The sequence below is a fragment of the Silene latifolia genome, chromosome 1 (genome assembly GCF_048544455.1).
Source record: "Silene latifolia isolate original U9 population chromosome 1, ASM4854445v1, whole genome shotgun sequence".
NCBI lineage: Eukaryota > Viridiplantae > Streptophyta > Magnoliopsida > Caryophyllales > Caryophyllaceae > Silene > Silene latifolia.
Window position 1 is genome coordinate 73285019 of NC_133526.1, and position 26548 is coordinate 73311566.

The following is a 26548-nucleotide window of genomic DNA, read 5'->3' on the forward strand; positions in this document are numbered from 1 at the left end:
GACAAGTGTATATAGGCCCTTGTAGATACTTTTTCTTCTTGAGACTTTGCTTGTTAGAATACTTGTAAAACACCCTAGGATGTGTCATGCTAGTATCCTTTGACCCATGGATTAAGGCCTAGTCAAGAGTACCTTGTGGTGTGATAACTCCTTGGCTACCGTTTATTCCAAGGTGACCCTTGAAACCAGGCAACCATCTTCCATATTCTACCACATTTTGTCATCAGAAAGGGAATGGGCACAAAAATTGTTCAAATTTGAGTTCAAGAATTGAAAAGAAAAGAAAAAGTTTGCGATTGCATCAAAAAGGAAAGAGGAATAACAAAAATGAAAACTCCTATGCTTCAAATACAAGCACCCTCACTACAAATGGGTAGCTTCGAAAATGTTCAAAAGAAAATGCAAGAAAAAGTTGAAATTGTCAAGTGTTGAAATGCCAAACATCAAAAGAAATGGCAAAAAGAATTTGTTCTCAAAATGTCAAATGCCACAAGAAATTGGGGGGGAAAACAACAACAAAAAGCAAACTCCCACATGAAACTCAAATTCTATTGATCCCTTTTCCATCGTATCCACTTTTGTGCATGGTAGAGAGGGGACGACCCTTCTTCTTGCCTAGGCAAGAAGGAGAATTCCGCGATCCTCCAGTGTTTCTAACACTATAGGGAGCATACTCTTGATGAAAGCATTTAACGATTGAGGACAAAGGTACCCTAACTTGACACAACTTGGAGGTGATTTATTGGTATCCTTCTAGGCTTAGTAGTTTGAAGAAACCGTATCTATGATGGAATGTGTACCCTTAGATTGCTTCCCTTATAGATAATTTCCGCCACTTAGATGAGGAAAGTGGCTATTCATTTTTGTAGATGCATCCATTACTTGATTTGTGTGCTTTAATGATTGGATGTGTCACGATTTTGGCAAGCCCCACCTTGCCTTGCAAGAAGGCATCCTACCTCATGGTTGTCCTGTTGTGAGTTGAAGGGGCGGAGTGAGATCCGCTAAGTGCCCTTGTCACCAAAGTACGTGGCACCCAAGAAGTACCACAACCAAAACCGTGCCTCCTTCGTGTCAGCCTCAACCTCTGCCTCCGGACTCTCCAACGGCGCCGGAGTAACACCTGCCACCCTCCCAGTGAAGTGGTCCTTCACGTACGAACTCGCAATCAAGTATGGAGTGACGTCGGAAGGCTCCGGTAAGGCAGTACCGATCAGATGGGTAACCGCAGGAGTGGACACTCTCTCTGGCGTCTCGGTAAACTGAACAGGAAACTCACAACAAGGAAGGCCGGACACCATGGCAAGGTCCTCGAAAGACACGCCGACCTCCCCAAACTCCATGTGAAACAACGACGTCGTGTCCCAATACCGATCCAACATGGCGCGGATCAAACACAAGTTCGGCCTAATCGAAGACCTGTGAATATCCCGCCTAGCGGCCATCAACGGCCCAAAAGCCGACCTCTCTATCAACACCCTCGTCCCGGCTCGGAGAACGTCGTAAAAGCCCAGGCAGGTAGTGAAGCCCGAGAAAGTCCTCATGGTGCCGATCTCCTGAAATCAAAAACAATTAACGTCAGAATTCCTATTCAGGCATGACATTTCAAAAGTGACACAAGTTCAATCGAGGGACACGACTCACCAAACCCTCATGAGCACGGTAGGAGATGTGTCTGTCCAGTCGAAGCAACAACTGGCTGCCGTCGAAACCCTCGGCCCAAGCAGGAGCCGCCCGCAAATGCAACCCTCGCGGAGCCGTAGCCCGTCTGGCTCTCCAACTCGCGACGTCGGCATCATCCTCGACTGTCTCCGCCCTCCGTCTCTTATGGCCACGAGACTCAACATGACAGATGAGACCATCTCAACGACCCTGGTGACGTTCTGTAACGTCCATCTGGTCGTCCGGGGACGACGCTCCCTCGTAGAAACCCTCCTCCCGGAGGTACCAGCCTCAGACCCAGTCTGAGCTCTCCCAGTGTCAGTAGCCCCAACAACGGGCACCTCACGCTCCTCAACGGCCCCAGTGGCCCCAACAGTCTGCTCAGTAGGTCCCTCCTCCTTGGTAACATCCTCCACTACCGCGGCGGGTGCACTAGCCGGAGTACTAACCGGCCCCGCTCCAAACAACTCCTCAAGAGTCGCAGCAAGGGACTCAGCCTGTCCCGAACACTCTCCTGTAAACAAAAAACGTCAGCCGAAATTTCGGCATTATGATGGCGTAAAATGGACAAACCCAAAACAAACACAACCTGCAAAGCAAAATAAGGGCAATCCCGCCCAAAATCCAAACAAACAAAAAACAATTCACAAAAAAAAAACGCACAAAAAACAACTCGCCCATCTTTTCAAGCAAAAGACGAGTCAAAACCACCACAAAAAAACGGCATTTCAAGACCCATACAAGGTCCGCCAACGAACCAAAAATACATTTCCAAGGCAATGGGAAATTTTTCTACGGTTCGAAGAGGCAATTCATGCGCCAATTTGAGCATAAGCCAGTCAAAATTCAAAAACGACCGCAAAAAGGGAAAACGTGATTCTATCACGCCTCAAGGCGACCTAAACTACCAATAAGGTCCCTTTCAAGCCAAACTGACTCCATTCAAGCTCAAACAGATGCTTATTTCGTCAGACATAAGACCGTCACAAAAGGCAGAAATTCCAATTTTGCCCACAATACCCAACAAAGGTCCATAATGGCAAAAATGATTTCTCCCGACTACAATGCAACCTAGTGGGACCCATTATCTAAGCAAATAAACTTGGCATTGTGAGATGAGACGGTTTCTCACGTTACTCATATTTTTCGAGCATAGGGAGCGAGAACGGGGACCAAAATGCAAACTAAAAGCACCCCTATACCCCTAAATAGGTTTCTAACCTAAGACAATCATCAATTTCACTCGAAATGGGCTCAATCAAAAACGCCCAAATCGATTTTCTAGGGTAAAAGTTCGCCCTAATCCAATTAAGCCAAAAGATCAACAAAAACAAATGGATTCGAGAGGAAACGCATACCTTGAGACGACATTATTGTTGATGGCACGAATGGAAGCTAGCAAAAATCCAACAATGGCGAGTTTTTGCGGGTTTTTGTGTCGAAGGTTGAAGATGAATGAGGAATGACGAGCAGCCAAACCTCGCGTGTTTTTACAGAAAAAAGGGAAGACCCTTTGGTTCGCCAGGTGGCTCGCGCCTCAATCAGGCGTCCCTTACTCTTTCAGCGAATTTTGGGCTTTGGCCCAATTTCCACATAACAAGACTTCAAATATTCATTGACAATATTAAAGATCGTCATTTTCTCAAAGACAAAAAATAATAGTAAAGATTTAACTTCGCTATTTTAGAAATTTTCAAACAAACGACGATCAAAACCGCCAATTTCAAAAATATTAGTGAAAATTCAAAATTCACTATTTTCGTCAATTTCAAAAATAATAGTGAAAAATTCAAAATTCACTATTTTCTTCAATTTTCAAATAATAGTGAAGATTCCAAATTCACTATTTCCATCACATGTCAACGACGGCACATAAACCGTTACTTCAAATAATAGCGGAGATTCCAAATTCACTATTTCATCAAATGTCAACGGCGGCACATAAACCGTCGCTTCAATCAATAGTGAAAATTCCAAATTCACTATTTCTTTCAAAATGTCAATGACGACACATAAACCCCCACTTCAAATTCAAAAACGAGTAGTGGAAGTTCAAATTCACTATTCCGTTAAATACCAACAGGGGGTTTCCTCGCGGAACCCGCTTATTTCAACATTGATGGTGAAATTCAAAATTCACTATTTCCACGGAGGCATCACGAGTTCGCTACTTTCAAAACTAGCCCATTTGATGCGGCTATTCTCACGGTCCATTAACCGACCACCCTATAGCTGGCGAGCCTTACTACGCGTCATGGCTGGCAAGCCTTACTACGCGCCATGGCTGGCGAGCCTTACTACGCGCCATGGCTGGCGGGCCTTACTACGCGCCAAGGCTGGCAAGCCTTACTACGCGTCATGGCTGACAAGCCTTACTACGCACCATAGCTGGCGAGCCTTTGTCCGCATACACCCAAGGACATATCCTGAAGACGCCTCGGGTGGAACTCCTTATCACAGCTGGTGAGCCTTTGTCCGCAAACGCGCAAGGGCATATCCGAAGTTGCCTCAGGTATGACTCCTTCTTATGGCTGGAAAGCCTTTGTACGTAGTCTAACGGACTTTAAACGACCCGCACGAATATTCGACAGACTCTAAACCGTTCCCGACGCTAGGTCCTTGACTCGTACCCTCGAGTCGCCATGGCGTCGCCCTTCCCGACGGCAGGTCCTTGGCCCGAATCCTTTCGAGCCACCTCGACGTCGCTTGGGTCTCCAGGTTGTAATCTTCGATTGACCTGGGGGCTCTACTTTGACTTTCGCCCTGTCCAAGCCTCAGTCAAAGAGGGGGCTCTATAGATACCCAGTATCTGCTGAGACTCTAACAAACACCCGATGATTATCGGACTACAACATGTTTTGGAATCGCGGCGTTTGATCGACAGACTGTGTACAACTTTACATCGGAAAACTTAAAACGATTTCGAAAATAAAACTTTTCAAAACATTTCAAAAATACCTGGAGTGTTTAATGCACGACGACGGGGTCGCAATGACACTAACTAGAGTCAAAACCGACACCGGACCAAAAACCGACTCAAAAATTCAAATCCCGCCTCCAACACGAGTCAAACCGAGTCAACCACCAAAAACAAAACATTTCAAACCTTCTACCTTAAGTTTTCCCGGATTTATGTTTGGTCAAGTACCAAACATATGACTACAAAACCTAGGATAGAACAAATCATGATTGCGTTTGTGTGAAAGCGACAACTCACCTCGAAGACCCGCGACGTGGCTCGCGCCTCTTTGAGCAGCCCAGGTGGCCACGTCGCTCAAAACTCACATAAACACTCATTTTCCTATAAATACCCCTCAAATACCCCTCATTTGAGAGTTACACGAGTGTCCGCCCCCTCTTTTCTCCCTTAAAATTTTCGACTCGACTTCTTAAGTCACAATCCGACGCATATTTACGACCTACCGATCGTAAATACAAGCCTTACACATTGTTTGGTACCGTCATCGTGCATTAAATAACTTGACCGACCACTTCGACCATTTCGACCACTACACCGTCACTAAACTTAAAACACTCTTTTTACTTGCCAAAACGGTTTTAAACCGAGTCTTTTCCGACCAAACGAGTTGTTACACTTACGTCGGTCACTCGTCATAACCAAACATGTAAGTATGAGGGTGTAAAAATCCTTCTTTTATCATGTTTTCATTTGTTTCATGACTATAACATGCTAAAACGTGCATAACATGAACCAAAAAATGGGATAAACGAGCCAAAACTGATTTTTGGCCTGAGACAGAAGCCCCTTGGTTCACCGGCTTGCCCGCGCCTAAATGGGGTGTCCAGGTCAGAGATCAACCGTGTTTGTTTTCGTCATTTCCCTTTAATTCATTTTCATATTTGTAATCGGTTTTACCATTTCAAATATTTTCAAACCCTTTTTATTTTATTTCATTTGTTGTAACCATAAAACATTTTTCACCCTTGGTTCCTCATACCACGACGGTTAAATCCGTGTTTCATTGACAATATTTGGTTAATAACATTTAAAGGGTATTTTAAAGCCTTTTATTTCATTTTTGGGAGGTATTTAAAAGCCTCTCATCATTTCTTTACATTTTCGAAACAAATATATTAGCCACCAACACAAAGTCATCCTTGGTTCTACATACCATGCCGGATTTTAACCCGGGTATGATGATGAGTATCGACTAATTATATTCAAATGAACTTAAAACAATTAGTTCATAATAATTTTCAAAACTATTCATGTCAAGTTTGTCAAATCGAACCCGACACCGAATATCATCGAAACAATGATGATTATTCGAGTCTAGTTCTTCAAATCAACAAATGCGGTCTAAACGACCCTTTCAAACCAAATCGGGTTCAAACACCCATTTTTCAATACGTTTGATAACGTTTTCAAATGGTCAGAACACGGCATATAACCGTAGGCCAACCCGCGCCTCAAGCAGGCCTTTTCTTTCTCATTTTCAGAACCAGGGGAGGCCCCTTTACACCGCGGCTGGCTCGCGCCTCATGTAGTCGTCTGGTAGAGGGCCTGTTCCCTTTCCAGCATTAGTCCAGGACGATCCCGACTCCGGTTAGCCCATATATAAGACGGATCAGATGACTATTTGTTCATTCGAAATCGTATTTGCAAGATGCCTTACTAAGACAAATGGATCACGTTATGCACCCTAAACCTAATACGGTAAATGGATGTTTAATTTTCGTCTTGCACGCAAATCAATCACTAATCCAACTCGACATCTTATACTTGATACTTGGATTAAATCAACCGACTTAGAAAGCTCTCACATGTTAGGTTTAAATTATTGGATGCGCATTCATGCATTTAAACCATTTTATCAACTTTTGCATTCAACCAACCAAGATCGATCAGTAGAGGTAGCTACCGCGGGCGGGATTGGGTGTCTGATTAAAGGGCTTCCCAATACGTACCTTCAGCTCTTACTCAGAAACTTTGGATAGTGGACGACCTTATCCAGGGCGTACGAGAGTCATTCTAGAGATGGGATGCTAAAGAGGGACGATTTCCTTATCTTTAGTACCTATGTCAAACGCTGCTTTGTGCTTCGATTTTACCGAGGTATAAAGTGGATTTCGAACGGGTTCCAAGCATTCCACAAATGCTTGGTGGCAACTCCGAACATCTCTAATCGTTTCGAGACCCTTACCGAGACGAAACCGACCGACATAAAACGATCCGGTCAAAGCATTTTTACGCCGCCGAGCGTGGCTTTCAAAAGACCGCTGCATGTCCACAGATTGGCCTGGCGTGCAGGTGGCCCGCGACTACGGACCGGTAGGTTGCCCCCAAATCCACAGACCGAGACGTGGCCCACGTCTACAATGGGTAATTAGGGGAAACCAACATGGAGAATGATTCATGCTTAATCTAATATGTTCACATAATTTATTTGCTTGCTTGTTGTGATTTCAACTTATGCACATGTTATGTTTGATGAAATTCGAGCCTATGAATCCTTGCATTTTTTACCCATTACTTGTCTTTTCAATGAGGCTTGTAGGACATAAACCAACTCAAGCCTCATTAGACCATGCATATTTTTGAATAGGAAGGATTAAGTCGACTTGTAGGTGTTGTACAATCTAATCGATTCGGCTCCGGGACCCACCTTCTTAGGGATTGTAAGATATACACTAACTCGATCCCATCACAACAATAATTGCTTGCTTATAATTTGAAAACATGTTTGTATGATCAACTCCCATGTATTCCCCTATGAACCCATGATACCCTAGTGCTTTTAATCAATTGCTTACACCTTCATTTTATCTACCTTGCTTTGTTCTTATTGTTGATTAGTTTTAATTGATCTCCTATCTCAATCCCAAATTGTGACACCCTAAGACACGATCACTTACAATTGAAAATACTACATCAATACCCGTCCCTTGGGATCCGACCTTTACTTTCCTCTTTACTAAGAGTAGTTGGTGAAGTTATAAATATTGTTTTGGTTGGGTAACTTTTGACGACAAGTTTTAAACCTTCGAACCAGGGATTAATAGGCAAAGGTCTACCTTGTGATCTCCTAGACATGTCTCAAGAAAGCGGGACCTAATCTCAGATGCGAGGGTTGCCCGCCCAAGCAAAAAGCAAACAACTAGAAAACAATTAAAACTACCTTGAGGAATTTGACTTCCCCAAGGTCAAGAAAGATACAACAACAAACAACAAGTGATAACAATTCAATTGAACACCGTCCTCGTCAACGGCGCCATTTTTTATTCGGTGTAAACCTTTGTCATCTAAGCTAACCAATCAAAACAATATTTATAATCTTAACTAACTACACTTAGTAGAGTTGCAAGTAAAGGTCGGATCCCAAAGGACAGGTATTGAATTAAGTTATCGGTTATAGAGAGCTATGTCTTAGGGTGTCACGAATTGAGTTGAGATTTGGGTATCAAACTAAGCTAAAATAACAATGAAATGTAAATAAATGAAAGTAAAACAATCAAGTAAAATAGGGGTGTGTAGACAATTGATTAAGGCACTACGGTGTCATGGTCTCATAGGGGATTCATGGCGGTGATCATACAAACATGTTTACATCATTGCAAGCAAATTATTGTTGCAGTGGAATCGAGTTAGTTTATGTCTTACAATTCCTAGGAAGATTTGGGTCCCGGAGCCGAGTCGGTCAAGACTGTACAACACCTACAAGTCGACTTCGTTTCTTCCTATCCAATTTTATGCATGGTCTAACAATACTCGAGTTAGTTTATAACTTACAAGTCTTGTTGAATAGATAAGAGATGTATCCATGCAAGGTTTTGAATCAGGCAATTTATCAAGCATAACATGTGCATAAGTTGAAACTACAACAAGCAAGAAATCTCATGAAAGCATATTAGATTAAGTATGGATATACCCCCATGTTTTAGTTCCTCTAATCCCCCATTAACCCTAACTAGGAGACTACTATAAGGATTCACCAAGGTGGAATCCTTATAGTAGGCTACAAAAGGCCACTAGAGGAGGGAAGCATGAGGTGGATTCCATCACACAATTGGGTGCTCAACTAAGTGCTCATATAGACACCATAAACATGAAGTTTGAGAAGACCATGTATAAGCTTGATGAAGCTTCCCAATCACCCAAACAACATGTCAATGCTATGATGGCGACATCCTCAATCCCAAATGAAGTGTGTGAGAGTCGTGGAACCTTGGGACATGATCAACATGAATGTAGGGGAACAAATGAACAAGTAAATGCTTTTAAAGCATACAAAAATGGCACGCACCCCTTATTCCAACTACTACAATGAGAATACCAAATTTCATCCAAACCTCTCATATAAGAGCCAAAATGTCCAAAACCCTCTACCCACATACACACCACCTTCAATGAGAAATCCTACTCAAAGACCATACTACAATCAACCTAATGACTAAGCTTTTGATGTTCAAAAAGTGCCCCTCCAAATGCAAAAGAGCCAACAAGATTTCTTTGCTCAAATGCAAAAGAATAGCCAAGTTAAAGACACTACCATCAACAATATCCTTGCTTAGACCAAAATTTTAGAGACTCAATTGTCTCAATTGGCCTCTTCTAGCTTCCAAAGACAAAAAGGGACAATTACCTCCTCAAGGTAATCTTCCCACAAGACATGAGACCATAAATGCTATACACTTGAGGAGTGGTACAAGATATGAGGGACCAAAGATTCCAATTGAAGAAAGTATTGTTGAGGAGAATGACAAGAAAAGTGATGTGATTAAACCACTAAGGAGAAATCCTAAGGTGGTAGAGACAACTACCAATGACTTATCAAAGAAGAGAAATGAAGATAAGGCAAAAGAAATTGAGAAAGAGCCTATTGTGATTAGACTTCCATTCCCAAGTCGCCAAGCCAATCCCAAGTTTGATGAGCAACTTGGAAAGTTCATGAAGATTGTGAAGAACTTAGAGGTTTCTATAACATTCACGGAGCTAATCCACCATGTTCCGGCCTATGCAAAGTACATGAAAGATATCCTTACCAAGAAGAAGTCCATAAGGAAGTTTGAAACCATTGCCTTCACAAAGATTAGTAGTGCAATTCTTCAAGGGAATTCCTCTACAAAGCTCAAAGATCCGGGAAGCTTCTCTATTCCATGTACCATTTGGTGACACCACAATCAACAAGGCACTATGTGATCTAGGTGCAAGTGTAAGTGTCATGTCCTACTACGTATGTGAAAGACTAGGAGTAGGAGAGCTCAAGTGCACCAACATGACCTTATAAATGGCAGATCGTTCAACAAAGAAACCACTAGGGGTATGGGAAGATGTACCTGTGAGAGTTGGAAAGTTTTTCATACCGGTGGATGTTGTCATTGTTGATATGGAGGAAGATTCAAACATTACAATCATTCTAGGAAGACCATTCCTACACAATGCCGGAGCGGTGATCGGTGTGAAACATGGAGAGCTCACCCTTGAAGTAGGTGATGAAACAATCACCTTCAATCTTGATAAAACTATGAGAGCTCCCAACTTGTTTGAGCCATGCTTAATGGTTGATTGCTATACTCGGGAGGTGACAAGAAAAAGATGGAATCTCCATTCAAAAAACAAGGAAAATATAGAAATCTCAAAGATAAGTGCAATGATACACCGCCCAATTAGAAGAAAGATATTGATGATGTTGAAATGGCTCTATTCGGAGAGCATGAAATTTTTCACAACAAGAATTAGAGCTCGCAAAGCTCACCCATGACAAGTATAGATGGAGGCCTCATTGGTCAAGATAACAAAGAAGGAGAGTTGCTCTTGTCAACTCATGATCCACTCAACATAGGGGAGAAAGCAAATGAAGTGTATGGTCTATGGGACAATGAATTTGAAGGATTGGTTAATCCCTACATTGGTAATGCTATGACTATAGACCAAGGTTTGATAGATCCTTGTCAACACTTTGACTCGGATTACAACAATGAAGACAACAATGCATAAGGTGTTGGAATATGTGTCCTCAACAATAGTGCGATCACATGATTTAATATCATAATTAAATCTCATAATAAGAATACGAAAGGGATGATAAATTAAATAGTCAACTGAACAACATTAATCGATAATGATTGGCTTGCTAGAGTTTGACGTTACTATCGTAGGACGGTGGTGGTCAGTTGATCCCTTAAGGTCACACCTAAAGGATGATGCCCTTTTTTTTTGCTAAAATGTAAGCTTTCCATTAATTTCCAAACCAATTTACAATAAGTCCATTTTAGATCAATACAATTTGTAGATGCATATATTAAATTAGTTGCACCTCTTCAACCAAGCTTCATCTCTTGGAGAGACAAGGTTTGATTTACAGAAACTAACACGACTTCTTAAGACACTCATGATATGAGCAGCCAAATGCTCAGGTCTGACAACTCTACCATACAGACGTGCCTCATTCCTTTGCATCCAAATCTCATACCAGCAGGCCAGAATGGCTGCATTAACCACAACTTTCCTCAACCTGCTCCACCTCCTCCGAGCTATACTCTGAATCCAGTCATGCTGTCCAATAGGGGAACCTAAACCAGCCAAAACAGTATGCACTAACCTCTGAGTGAAGCTGTAGTCCTGAAATAGATGATTATGGGTTTCTCTCTGAAGATAACACACACAACATAGATCATCTGTAGCTACTGCCAATTGATAAAGCTTGTCCTTCAACAGTAGAGCATTACTGCTCACCAGCGAGGCCACAAAAGCATTCTTAGGCAAGACTAGTGAGTGCCATATAGATCTAAATCAGGGCACATCTGGTCTATGTTGTCTAATTCAGTTGTAGCAACTCTTAATATTATACTCCTCATTACCAATACTCCAATCATTAGATACAAACCCATCTTTAATGAGATCCCTGACCTTGCGGATCTTCCTCCAATGCCAACTGGCATCAGAGGAAGGGTTATGATTTAGCCAGTCACCATTTTTTATGTAAATGTGGTGTACCCATCTGACCCACAACTTGTCTGGTTTAACAGCCAACCACCAAACAAGCTTTCCTATAGTTTCTACATTCCAAACATGACTCTCTTTCAGACCCAACCCTCCTTCTCTCTTTGGGACACAAACCTTATGCCAGGCCAGTCTAGGAACACTACTGTACTCTGCATGGCCCTCCCAAAGAAAATTCCTGCATATGGCATCCACCCTACTCAGAACACCCTTGGGTATGCATAGTAGTCAAAACAGATTCAACCAAGGCCAACCTTCCAGCATAAGAAAGTTTCTTGGCCCCCAAACATCTAATACTTTCTACTATCTTATCAATCAACACAGCATAATCAGACTTCTTCAATCTCCCAGCAGTTATTGGCACACCCAAATACTTGAAGGGAAGCTGCCTTTCACTAAAACCATAAATTGAAAGAATCTCCTTCTTTAAAGAACTAGAAACTCTATTAAAACAGGCCTCAGATTTTATAGAGTTCATTTTCAAACCAGATGCCAAGGAAAATGAAGAGAAAGCTCTAAGTAAAACCATCATTGAAGTAGCATCTCCTTTACAGAACATTAGTAAATCATCTGCAAACATCAGATGAGTAAGCTTCAAATGTTTACAAAGAGGGTGGTAATGAAACTTTAACTTTCCAGTGGCACAAGTTAAAATCCTGCTCAGATATTCCATACACAAGGTGAAGAGAAGAGGGGACATGGGATCACCCTGTCTCAAGCCCTTTTTGCCCTTGAAGAAACCAAATGTGTCACCATTTAGAGAAATATAAAACGAGGCACTCCCAACACATTCCATGATCAGATTCCTGAAGTGCTTAGGGAACTTGAAGGCTTCCAGCAACTCATCTAAGAAAGTCCAACTAACAGAATCATAAGCTTTCATTATATTTATTTTAAACATGCACTTGGGAGAGCAAGCCTGCCTATTATACAGTCTAACTAAATCCTGACAGACTAAAATGTTTTCAATGATACTCCTTCCTTTAACAAATCCTCCCTGATTTACACTAATAAGCTTAGGCAACACAGTAGATAATATGTTGCAAATTATCTTAGAAATGCACTTATAAACTACATTGCAACAAGCAATAGGACGAAACTGAGTGACATGAGTAGGCATCTTACACTTGGGAATGAGAGTAAGAATGGTAATGTTAATTTGTTTGAGCAGTTTCCCTTTTTGAAAAAAAATCCATAATTGCAGAACTCACCTCATCTCCAATGATACTCCAGGCATCTTTATAAAAGGAACTAGAAAACCCATCAGGTCCTGGGGCCTTGTGATCTGGGATAGAGAAGATGGCATCCTTAATTTCTTTCTTGGTGACAGGTAGTAGCAGACTAGTAGCTTGCTCCTCAGTGCAAGTCCTACCACTCTGGATAATTTTAGCATTAACCTTATCAGTAACACTTTCAGTGCCTAGAACTTGCCATAAAACTCCAAAAAAGCATTCTGAATACTAATAGGATCAGTATGTTCAATTCCATGCATATCCTTGATTGCAAGCACTTGGTTCCTCATAAACTTACTCCTTATGACACCATGAAAATATTTAGTATTCTGGTCTCCATCTTTTAACCAAGCAGCCTTGGCTTTTTGGCTAAGGAAAAGATGGCAGGCTTGTTGCAGCTCAGTATACTCCTTGGCAGCAGGTGTTTCCTTCATCAACCAATCCATATTAGTAGGGTCAATAGCAATTTTGGATTGGATAAACTCCAAATTCTTCAAGGCAATGGCAGTACACTACTCAATATTGTGGAAATGATCTTTATTGAATTGCTTGAAGTGCTGCTTAAGATTTTTAAGCTTCTTAATAAATACATACATTCTGGTACCAGAGTAATCACCAGCCCACCAATCATCCATACCAGATAGGAAAAGTGGGGATTTCCCCCACATCTGAAAGTACTTGAAGGCCTATTGGTAGTAAGAAGTTGTCCTGCCTTTTTGAGAATGCAAGGAGTGTGATCAAAATTACCTTCAGGAAGGAAATGTGCATAGGTATCTAAAATTGAAAGACTCCATTCAGAATTAATCAAAAATCGATCAAGTCTATTATACACCCTTGCATTCACCTCTTGCTTATTATTCCAGGTGAAGAAGGATCCCATAGTAGGAGAATCCACTAGACCACAACTATTAAGACAACCCTGGAAAGCATCAATTTCAGCATCAGTACTAATGCCTCCTAACCTTTCAGAGTGTAAGAGAACACAATTAAAGTCTCCACACACTGCCCAAGCTCCATCAACATCAGAGGCAAAATTAATCAACTGCTCCCAAAGAGGAACTCTTGCTTGTAATTCATTAAAAGCATAGATCGTAGACAAGTAGAAATTCTTATTAGAAGCAACCTCCACAACTCTCATATTAATACATTGTGCAGAGTAATTAACAAAATCCACATGAAAAATGCTAGGATTCCAGATAACCCATACTCTACCTCCTTTATGGAAACTATTATTAGTGGTTAAGCTCCATCCATCCATGACAATACCACTGATACTATTTTGAGACAAGGCCTTAACCTTTGTCTCAAGGAGACCAAATAAACCCACACTATGCTTAAGTATGAAGGTTTTAACAACTCTCTGTTTTGTAGGTTTATTTAGTCCCCTAACATTCCAAAAACCTAGGTTATGCATTCCCCACCCCCTGGTGAGGAACACTACCACTTGTCCCAATGCCTTCCGTGGGTGAACAAGATTTGTTTAAAGCTTCTAGAAAAGTTTGTTGACCAAATTTATGCACACTGTAACCCCCATCAGAGTTCTCTTGCATGGTCATTCTCACTATGGGTCTAGCAGGGGTGAGACCCATTGTATAAGTCTCATCCTTATGCCAAACCACATGAGTAGTCAGAGGAACATCCACTGGAATAGTAGCTACTGGTGTCTGAGCAACAGGAACCTGACTCTTCTGTCTCTGAGCACCATTAGCAACTTTAGGTCTACAAACTTTAGTCACCACGGGTTGTTTTGCAGGAGCTGGCTGTTTTGCAGGCAAAGATGATTTAGATTTTTGGTTCTTTTTCCTGCACTCCTCAGTACTGTGACCAACACCCTTGCACTTTCAAGCAAACAATAGGTTTCAACTCATACTCCACCTCTATTTATACTAAAACACCATTCTCATCCAAAAAAGACACTTTATCAGCTAAAGGGTCACCCAAATTCATCTCAATCGTTGCTCTAGCATAGCCAAGTCTAGTTCTTTCCTCAGTTGCTATGTCACACTTAATAAATTTCCCTACAAGTCCTGAAATACGAGCAATCCCTTTCCCCCAGAACTTGAGTGGAAGATTAAGGAGACGAATCCAGACAGGCACAGACTTGACCTCATGCTTTACTAATTCTATCTCAGGGGACCAAGGTCTGACTATAAGAGGCTTATTATCAAACAAGAAGTGACCTTTCTTTAAAACAGCCTCCCTAGCAGTCTTAGACTTAAAGCGTACAAGAAAAACACCATTAGGTAAAAAGGATAGCCTGTCTACCTGATGATGAATCCAAAGACGCCTAATGAAGCCCTCAATAATCTCCCATGGAGAGTTTTCACCCAAAATAAAGCAACAGACTGAATGTTTCCAATAGTCAAGCTCCACTTTGACTTCAACTGCCGTGAACTAAATTAACCCAGGCGCAGCATCCTCTGGAATAACAGCCGGTTCCTCCTCAATCACTTCCAGTCCTAGTGCATACCCTTCCTCCTCATACGGAATGTCTTCAACCAGTCCATCCAAGTTCAGAGCTAGGATTCCCACCACATCATGAACTGATTTTTCCCGAATGACATCCGAAGAAGTATGACCTTTTTTACGAGATAAGATTGGAAATTCATCCAAATTATGAGAAAGACACGAAAACTGATTACTATTATTTGGTTGCGTATTTTTTGGCGAAGAAATCGATGAGGATTTGATTACCGTCATGATTTCAACAATTTTTAGGGTTTATGCTTTGCAGAATTAAAATCGCTCTTTTTTGGTACTTTCTCTCTCTATCTCTAAAGCCATTTTTCTGTTATCGTTTAATTATTGTTATTATTAATGCCCTTATCAGTAAAGTTGATTAATTGTATGACGATACAAGTTAATCAATTCCTTAAAATTGAACAATTCAATTTGTGAGAGAGAATATTTATATCTTATTGTAATTTGATTAAATAAGATTTATTTTAGTAATTGAAATACTTTATTACTAAAATCGATTATTGTTTGTGAAACAATTGAGACAAGAATGAATGGTTAATTATAATTACAATATGTTGTGAATTATAATTATATGACCCATTTTATTTATGTGATCAAGTATCACTAGTCAATTTGTTGTATGTAATTTAATTAATATATAAAATAATATTTATTTGATAAATATGCATTAAATTAATTAATAACATGTAACATACTACATGTGACATATTGTGTGACAAATGACAAATTGACAAAATAAAATAGTAGTCCATTTTATGAATATGGACCGAAATGGAGGGGCTTGTAGTGGATTATGGGTGAATTATTTTATGTGATAGAATATTATATTCATGCCTACACTACATAGCTTACATACCTACACATTCAGATAAGAACAAAAGGAAAAAGGGAAGGACCATATATTGGTCCTTATACTCCCCAAAACCGGAACTCCCTTCTCATTTTTTTAGGGGATTCTTCTTCTTATGCATATTCATTCATACTCATGCACACTTCTCTCTTATATTGTTTAGCTTTCTTAAAAACTAGAGAAATGATAATCTAAATTGTTCAATCACATTACTAATATTATTAATGTAATATATGAGTATTACTAATCAATTTTAAGGTAGATTACTAAATAAATATCTAGCAAATATTATTTAGTAGTAATAAGGGTTAAATCTTGGGTGCAATCAAAAGGAGAGCTCTTAATATAGAGTTTTGGAGGATCATCCTAATACTCATCATAGTTCAAGAATAAGTGAAGGTAGGAGACCTTACTTGTGCCCATAAATCCGAAAATAATAACGTAAGGGACATTATTTTTCTTATTAATCTCTTATTTTGTTATGCATGCACTAGATCTAAAGTACTAATAATTAAACTGTTAATTTGTTCACTATTATAAGAGTATAATAATAGGTATATGAACGTAACAATTGGTATCAGAGCATAGGATGTTGCATGCATAATCGGTTTGGTTTTTCCGAGTTAATGTAACTTAATTAAAACTAGAAATTTGTGATTTATAAGAGTAATTCATGAAATCATGATGCATGTTATATATTATGGTCCTAAAATGTTTTTAGGTCATTTTTATGATTTATGGTAATTTATTGCTCATTTTAATGATTTTTAGTGATTTTATTATATTTTTATGAGTAAAATGAACTTTTATTCTCTAGAAATAGTTAAATCTAACTACTAGCCGTGGTTTTTTTAGTATGACATCACATGAATATTTTATGTATTGTATGTAAAATTTCATATTAATATGATTAATATTTCATGATTTATGATTTTTATGTGATAAAAATGGTATAAATGGAGGTTAAATGACTAAAAATGGCTAAACTTAGTTTCTGACCTTGAAATTTTTATATGACTTCACATGCATATTTTAAAAATTGTGTGTAAAATCTCGTATTAATTTGATTAATATTGCATGATTTATGATTTTTATGAGATAAAAATGAACTAAAAGAGGTAAAATGGTTAAATATAGTTAAACTTTCAACCGGACCATGAGATTTTAATATATTGTCACATGCATGATTTACACAATGTATGTAAATTTTGAGTTGTAATGATTTCATTTTGCATGATTTATGAATTTTTAGTTTAAAAGTGGTATAAATAATGATTATTTTAGCATAAATAGCTAAACAGACTTACATGGTATGATTAAATTATTTTAGGTTGCATAAATATCCCACGTATCAGATCTAAAGTTGTAAAATTGATTGGATTAATTTTTGGATACTTGAGAAGTTTTATGAGATAAAACCGATAAATTGCAACTATATTTTCTAGAAATAAATTCGAAAATTTTAACCATGATTTTTGTCATGGAAATATTCCAGAATGTTCAAAAATTTAAAATTAAAATTTTGAAATTATTGTAATTTAATTTGGATTTATTTCATAAATGTTATGATTTTAAGGTCAAAATGAGCATAATATAATATCAAGTTGAATTATTGTCAAAAATTGAGTGATGACTAATTTTTGAGTTCTAAGAGTATTAGGATAATTAACATGTGCTTAAATTTGATTTAAGTATTGATTAGTGATTTTAATAAGTTATTATCACGCATTTCCATAAAACCGGATTATATAATCGATATAAGTTAAATAGGGCGATTTGGCACATAATTTGGCATGATAGACACATATTATAATGCTGCATATTTCAATTGTTGAATGTCTATTATTTATATAATTTTGAATTATGTAATTTTATCTTAGTATGACTTTAGTTTTAATCGATATTACCCGTAATGAAAGGGAATACTGATTCGGTTGTAATTTAATGTGATCTCGTATCACTTTTATTTTTACTAGTTTTTCATATTACAAACTTATAATAGGAATAGATTTGTATTTTTATTATTATTTGTAATCATGGAGTTTCTTCAAGACGGTGCCATTCAGAAAGGCGTTCCGGCAAAGACGGTGTTCTTGGGAGGCGTGCCACTTAAAATTCAAGGGACCAAAGGAGATGGTTTCCGAATATGTAATAGATTATTTGATTTTCTATTTTAGGAAGGCCATATTAGGAATTTTTATTATTGCTTTCCATTTCTTTTAATATGTTGTATGCATTGCCTAATCGCCATAACAACACATGCATATCATATCGAGTCATCAACCGTGTCAATTATAATTATCGTAGTTCACTGCTTTAGTTCACTTAAAAGGTGATAGATAATAAATTGACAAGACCTGTCACTAAATAATAATTCAGAATTAGCCTTACCAAATAGTAGAAACCATGAGTCCCAATTTCATGAGGAAGTAGGCTCGGCTCACCGGGGTGCTAAACTTGTTATGTTGGGTAAATGGGTAATAAAAAGTTATTACATCGAAATTTGGATTGAGCTCAACGGAATTATTCGTGACCGTAGTCGCATGTGTTCCGGGCTAAAGATAAATATTAGAGTAATTTTTATTGACCGAGAGTTCTAGAAGTAGAATCGATTAAAGAGTTAATCCACCGAGTTATATTGATAAGGGATGAATCGGTTCACCATGCTCGAATTAATATTAATTTGGATCTCGGGATCATTTATAATAGTTGGGTAGAGGTCACTATATAAATGCTTAAAACTTGTTTAAAATGCCATTAAAAGCACACGCCGTGATGAATCATATGCTTGGAGCATAATAAGTCAATAAAAAGTTAATTCCCATGATAGGGCTTGTGAAAGCCTTAAACAACATCCTAGAGATTCTTGAGAAAAATTAAGGATTCGTTCATATGTTTGGATGATAAACTAAGTTATGTGTTGAAGGGTTGCACAAACTTTTGTTTCCAAACCGAAAAGGATTTGTCGAAATCCTAGGCTGATTTTATTAACTTAAGAGTAAAAGACTAGAAAAGTGTTTTAGTTTCGTGCATTGCAAATTCTACAAAAGGAATCTAAGTAAATTGTGATAAAATAGTCAACATAGGGAATGAGAGTAGATTCCTCTACCAAAGACTTTATCACAAGTTATGTGATAAAAGTAAGAGCATCTTTCAAGATAAAGAGCCCAAGTCTAGTAAGAAATCTAGACATATACTGAGATAAATTCATGTCATTAGAGATGACATTGAATAGAAGGAAATAGCAATTCGTAAAGTTGGAATGTTCGGATATATGGTATATCCACTTGCCAAGCTTTTATTGCATTTCAACTAGTGTAAAAGGTACACTATAGATTATAAGATATGAAGTAGTAATAGTGTATTGACTAATCATATATGATAATCGCATTTATCGTTTTGAGTTTTATTAAACTCACCCATTACTTTGTTATATCCAAATGGGTTGTTGAGACAAATTGAACCCCATTAAAGTGAACTGGATTGACATAGTACTCGCCCCTAGTCACTTAGAAGAGGTGACGTCTCAAAGTGACTAGAGTGTGATGCGAATGATGGCAAGTTCAAGTGCCATAGAGTCATATGGGATGACTAGTCGATCACATAGACAGACTGTATGAGACACTCTGTCGGGCAGTGACCGCTTATAGAGTTCTGATAATTCATAAAGCCTGGTCGTGGCAAGAGCTACTATAGTATTCTTATGAGTCAATTCTTTTGACTAGAGACTATTCGCCCAAGTTGGCACAAATTTCTGATTGGGTTTGATTTATGCTCTACGACTGTCATAACTGAGGTCAAATGGGTATATTTTGGGTTATGATGAACTGTGACTAAACGAAGGGAATAGTGCGATAGGAATTGTCCATCCCCTTGTCAGGGTTGTTTGAAGTCTCAAGGCCACTCGAGGAGTAGTGAACTGAAAATGCGTGGCCACGTTCGGAAGGTATCTACGGTAGATAATTTCGGTCAGACAGTTACTCTCCAGATCGAGAAAACCACTCAAGATATGATCAAATGCAAGTACGACCTGCAAGACACCTTGCATTGAGTGGGAGATTGTTAATTTGTTCACTATTAGAAGAGTCTAAGAATAGGTATATGAACCTAACACAAGGGTCTATGCAAGACCTTTATCATGAAAATGAACAAGCCTTTGACTACTTCTACGAAGTGTTGAGCAACATCAACAACACCTTGGCTTTGCCCCATTGGCACCTCTCAAAAAAAGGAGAGTTTGGTGGAGTCCTCCCTAAACCACCATTTGTAAATATTCTAACCTCTTAACTTGTATTTCATTTAACTTGTACATTTCTCAATTTTTGCATTGCATTTTACATGCTTTGTTTGACGAATTTATGTAACATGAGAGCAAGTGAGGGAAGGATTTTAATGTGCTTCAAATGTGTAGTGTTTGATGATCAAGTGTGGGGAAGCACATGTCTAGGCTAATCAAGCCTTTGTAATGCTACCCAAGAAGAAATGACGAAGAAAAGAAGAAGAATTGATGCGGCACAAAGATCCCCACGAGTAGACCTGAGCTCACAGGGACTGGGAAAGAGGCACAAAGTAAATTTTTGCTCGAAAAGGAAATAAGCCCGAGCCGACCTCAGCCTGAGCGACCCACTGCTCAAGTCGCTCGACCTTAGCTCAAGTCGTGGGTCTTGAAGGAGCTCTCAAATTTTAAATTTTACACTGGACGACAATCTGCCCGTCCCAAACTCAAGTCGAGCGAGCTAAGCAACAATCCGCCCAACTAACCTTCAAGACGCCCGTCTCCAAAGCCAAGCAGATTGTTGATTTTTCACTGGATGAAAATCCGCCCGACTCCACCCCAGTCCGCTCGTCCCTACATGCTACATCACCAAAACACGGGACTCAGCCCTCTTCTTCATTTCGTTTCATTTCATTCAAACACAAACACAAACACAATAATTTCCCCCACTTCAACCTTCAAATCCTCATCCAAAAACAACAATCTCTCATCCAAATTCACCACAATCAAGTCCAAACTTGCTCAAATAAAAAACAAATCACTCCTTTATCAACATAAGACCATTCAAACAACAATTTCTTCACAAAATCAATCAATTCCTCTAGGGTTGGGGTAAAATCCAAAAATCCCCAAATTGATTGGGCATTCAATTGAAACTTGAAGAAGAAAGGAGCATTCAAGCATAAACTTGGTTTGTTGATACTAATTTGAAGGGAGAATAGCTATGGCAAGGACCAAAGGAGGCAACAAGGCAACAAAGACACCACTTTTATCCAAGAGACAACAAGCTCTTGCTTCAAAGGCATTGGTCTTGGTTCAACGAAGGGAGAAAGCCCCATCAACCGTCAATGCTATCGAGGAAGCTACTACTTCTATCCTGGAGGTGGATCAATTGAAGAATTATCCGGAGGTAACTTTCATATCCGATAAGCATAGGCTTTCATTCGAATCCCTAGCCAAGAAAAATATTATAGCTACTAAATTTGTATGTCAAGATGCTTTGGGTAAATTGGGTGTTCTTGAGCAAACAAAGGCATTCTTCGAGTCTATGGGGTTATCAACCCTCTTTGAAATAAATGAATTGACATACCCCTCTTTGATATTGGAATTCATTAGTTCCTTGAGGGCGTATAAAATTGAGGCTCGAGATTATGTAGAATTCCGTCTCGAAAACAAGACTAGAACCATGCATAAGAGTGATTTTGGTAAAGTGTTTGGGCTTAAAAACCATGACCGATTCAACAAGAAACCTTTGGAGTTTGATGCCATACCACTTTGGCAAGCTATCTCCGGTCATGAGTTAACTACTTTCAAGGAGTGTCATGCCTTATACATTCATCATCCAGGTATAAGGTATTGGCATAAGTTCGTGGCTAACACTTTGATTGATAGAAAAGAAGCCAATCACTTGACGGAATTAGACTTTGTTTACCTTGAGTCCTTTTTGAATATTGGTGGGAAGCTCAAAAGTAAGTACAATGTTCTTCAACTATTGATCAAGAGATGGTTGGATATTGAGAATGGTAAAGATGGCGTGGCTTTCATTGTTAATAGAGGCTTGGTGACAAGATTGGCAAGGCACTTTGTAGACACCTCGTTTCTGCACCTCCCGCCAAACACCCAGTGATGATTGGGCCGCATGTTTAGCATATGTCGCGATTTTATGACGTTTCGTAAATCGGCTAATAAAAGGTAACTCATACACTTGTGTGTACCCCTTAGTTGTCATCTAGGTGTCATTACGGTCGTTTTGGAAGTAATTAGAGTTCATTTGGAGTCCGGCTCAAAAACCGTCTTCATTTCCTAAAATCGTCAAATTCCGAGTCAAAAAGCAATGGCTTGTCTACCTAAGGTTAGGATGTCATAAAATGTCATGATTATTCTCATTTTAAGTCTCATGTCACTTCTTTGGGCTAAACTTAAAGTTTGCATTACAAAATATGCATTTCATTTAGTTAAAATGATAACCCGATCTTTGGGCCCATTTTACGAGGTGATAACGACTTTTTTGGGTCAGACCTATTTCACAGAAAGTTCTAGATATTTCTTTTAGCTTTCCAACGCCACCGAAATCATCTTATTTCGAGTCTTGTAAAAAACATTATGCCTAAAATACGACAGGCTGTCAAACACGCTTTCTTGCGCAGGAGGAAACCGTTGGGGAAAGGACGCAGTAAGTGCCGCGCCTCTTCCAAGGGACGCAGCACCTGCTGCGCCTTTTCTCCAGGCTTTATTTTTGTCCAAGTTTCCGTGTTTAACCTAAGTCGGTTATTTCCGGATCTTTCACTCCTTTCCTAAACCCTAATTCCGTGATTAGTATAAATAGAGACCTTTGGTCCTCATATTTCTCACGCGAGTGTCCGCCCTTCTCTTCTCCCTTTGCATTCTAAGACCACGCTCTTGCTTTTTGGCGTTTACGTGCTTGAACTTTCGACCACGTAAGCTCGGATCCTTCTGAGTACCAGCCTCGTTTTGCATGACCGACCAATTTGACCAACTCCACCTCAATCAACTTAATCAATTTTGTTGGTTTTCCTCTTAGAGGGCACTTTCGTCGTACATTCGAGTCGAGCATCACTAAACGTTAACTTAGTTAATCTCGTTTCACCAAACAAGTAAGTCTGAGGGTGTAAATCCCATCTTTAATTATTGTTTTTATTTTTTTAATCATTATGTAAGGTTTAATTCGAAAATATATTTAAAACCGATTTCCAAAACCCCTTTGTTAAACTCTTTTACGGATTAACGGGAGACATATATCGAGAAGGAACGCAGCAACTGCTGCGCCTCTTCGAAGGGACGCAGTACCTGCTGCGCCTCTTCCTGAGGCTGCCGCAGTTCCTACTTTTCTTCTTCTTCCTTCGTCTTCTGTTTATTACGTCTGTTTGTTTTTGCTTCGTTTTTGTTTGTTCTTATTTCATTCGTATGATAATTTTAGCATATAATCTCATTAGTAATTTATCACCTTTAAATTCCCGACTTAAATCCCAAGTAATTAATATTTGCGGGTTTTCGTAATTAAAATCAATCTGGCTTTTAGAGATTCGATTCATCAATATCAAGTCTCTGAAATTCATCTTTTGTATATTCTCATCTGTTTATTATCATCATCATCAATAGTTTAGCATTGATAACCTAATTAATTTGTTTTAATTAATTTATTTGTAATTAACCTTTTAATCTTACAATTAATTTGTTTTAATTAGTTTTATCCCGTCTTTTATTGTTTTTACGACTAATTTGCATGTAAATAATTAATTAAACCACTTCTATCCGAGTCAAATATCGATAATCAAGCATTAAATTCACCAATGAACATTAACGATATGCAATTCCAGCTTCACAGCCAGAATTCACCTCAGGAACAGACGCAGTGAGCACTGCGCCTCTTCCAAAGGACGCAACACTGCTGCGCCTGTTCCGGGTTGAATTCTGCCCCTGAACTTTTGTTGTTGCTTCGACTTAGTTTTTAGCTTACGTATTAATTAACTATTACTCGTATTATCACCTACTAATCTGTACGTTTATTTCTTTTCCCTTTCTTTTCCTCAAATTATCCGTTTTAAATGTATTTTCGACGTAGATCAATTAGCCCGTTGTAGTTATTTTAATTTTCTTTATTGTATTTCTTTATTATCATATTGTTTGTATGCTCTCACATGCAATTAATCTAAATCCCTACTTCGACCCAATGTATGTTAAATTACATGTTAACCAACTTAGTTAATTCTCACATGCTAGGATTAATCTATTGGATGTTGCATTGCATGCATATAACCTTCAACATATCAAGTATGAATAACTTCCCTAATCATTAGTAGAGGCCGCTATCGAGGCGGGCGGGATTGGGTGTTCAATCAAAAGAACTTCCTAATACGTACCCTTACCCCTTACTCCAGATCTCTGTGAACATCAGTGTTCATTGGCATCCACGAGAGTCATTCTAGACATAGAATGCTAAGGGTAACGAGTTATTGGTGTTCATGTCACTACTTTGTGTCTTGACATGGCACGAAGTATTCGAAAGGTTTCCAATTTTCCACAATAAATTGGTGGTGACTTCACAAATGCAAAGCTTGTTCGCTTTCACCGAGCGACCTCCGTTGGCCCGCGTCCACAGTTTGGCGACTCCGCTGGGGAAAATACACTTAGTGTAGCCAAGGGTGAAACTTGAACAAGGTTAGGGAATAGTTTGTACAAGACAGTTGTTGGTTTTCATAACTCGGTCTTCCTAGATCGTTTATTTGGCCTTCCTAGGCCCAACCCAACCCATTCGACCAATTGTCCCGTCCAGACGGTCCAAATTCTTATTTGGGCCTAAGGATGGATAGCGATTGACGTCAACCATACCATGGTACCTACTCCTGTTTGTATCAAAGACTTTCACTACTTGAGGAAATGGACTAGGAATCAGCCTTACTCCTGTTTGGCACAAGCCTCTCCACAGACCCCGGGTTTGATTGTTTGGTATGGAAACCCACCTTTTAAGCCAAAACTCTTCTAAATGCACTCAGCATACCATTATAATGTCTGTATAAATGCTTGTATTATACATGATCACCATTTTGTAAACAAAACCATGACGAAATTTTGTAAAATAAAATCCTTTTCAAAAATGTAAACATTTTCAAAACAGCGCAAAATGAGTCAAAACTGTGTCCAAATGTCAAGTCAAATTTCGGGCCTCAAACCCATTTAAAAAAAAAAGAACAAAAGAAAAACGTAAAAATTCAAAAACAAAAATAAAACAAAAAGACATTTTAAAACGAAAGTATTTTCAAACCCTGTAAATGTAAATGTGTAAATTCAATTGGGCTAAGTTAGAGTCAAAATTCAAACCGACTATGTCCTAGTCAGATCTCTGTCGAGTCATAAACCCGTCTTCCTTTAAATTTTGGGTCTTTTCAAAATTCAAGTCAAGTCCTAAGGCGTCACGGCGTCATTTTGGACCCCCATACCCCAATTCAGTTAAGATCTAAACATTTTCGACACCTCGAGTCACACGTTCCGAGACTCAACACACGAGTCTCAATGGGCCTCACATTTGAGTCTAAACTACAGAAGTCTTCTTAACACCTATAAGCAAACCTCAAGTCTAGAATCAACATGTGCCATCAACCCCGTCAATCCAGTCAACCATATAAATGTCACTCTGTCAAAGTCAACACTCGAGTCTAAATTTAAAGTCAAGCACCCTGAATTCAAAACACGAGAAGTCGCTCACGGAATTTCACGAATTCACAAGTCAAGTCAAGTTTTGTCATATTATCCTCGTGATTACTTGTCCCTTCTTGTGCTTCATTGCTTATTGCCTTAGTATGCGTGATCCCATGTCGAATCGAGTTGTAATTCGCGTCATTTGTGTCGAGTAGAGATCCAGCAAGTTCCGTCGGTCAACAAGGTCACGAAGCAGCTTAAGCCACAATCACCGTGTCTCTCTAAGACGTTTATGCCATGGTCCTATGAGTTCAAGCTACAGTGGAAAATTTGAGCATGCGCGTCCTCACCCTTGAAAATGGGATGGTGGAAAAGAACACGCCACCTAGAGAAACCTCTAGCCTAAGTTGTCCAAAGCCTACTTCTTGCAATAACCATCGTCCTAAAAATCCAAAGGCAACCGAAAGGAAACCTGGGAGGCATCAAAGGGTGCTCACCGATTTAGGCATGTCTTATGCCGATTCTTTGAAGAGACTCTCTACCCAAGGCAAGCTACATCCAATAGGGACGACTCCGGATCCACCTTTAGAGAAACAGGTGAACCTCTGGAAGGGCAACAAATACTGCTTATATCACCAAGGTAGAGGCCATGATATTGAAGAGTGTTTTCTCTTGAAAAACACCATCCAAGATATGATCGAAGAGGG

At 39.1% G+C, this 26548-nt stretch overlaps 1 protein-coding gene across 1 annotated transcript; it reads right to left on the reverse strand.

Moving 5' to 3' along the window:
- Positions 1-10930: 10930 nt before the first annotated feature.
- LOC141648803 (uncharacterized) lies at positions 10931-14116 on the reverse strand. The gene is made up of 6 exons (XM_074457521.1): positions 13463-14116; positions 13157-13370; positions 12838-13046; positions 11881-12752; positions 11485-11822; positions 10931-11391 (listed from the first exon to the last, which is right to left on the reverse strand). The coding sequence occupies exons 1-6, from the start codon at positions 14114-14116 to the stop codon at positions 10931-10933; spliced, it is 2748 nt and encodes a 915-aa protein (XP_074313622.1).
- Positions 14117-26548: the final 12432 nt, after the last annotated feature.

Coding starts and splice junctions, on each gene's coding strand:
- LOC141648803 (XM_074457521.1), bottom strand. CDS start 14,116: ATGGATGGATGGAGCTTAACCACTAATAATAGTTTCCATAAAGGAGGT. Junction 13,371..13,462: donor GTGGGCTGGTGATTACTCTG/GTACCAGAATGT, acceptor AATATTGAGTAG/TGTACTGCCATTGCCTTGAA. Junction 13,047..13,156: donor TTTTCATGGTGTCATAAGGA/GTAAGTTTATGA, acceptor GGCAAGTTCTAG/GCACTGAAAGTGTTACTGAT.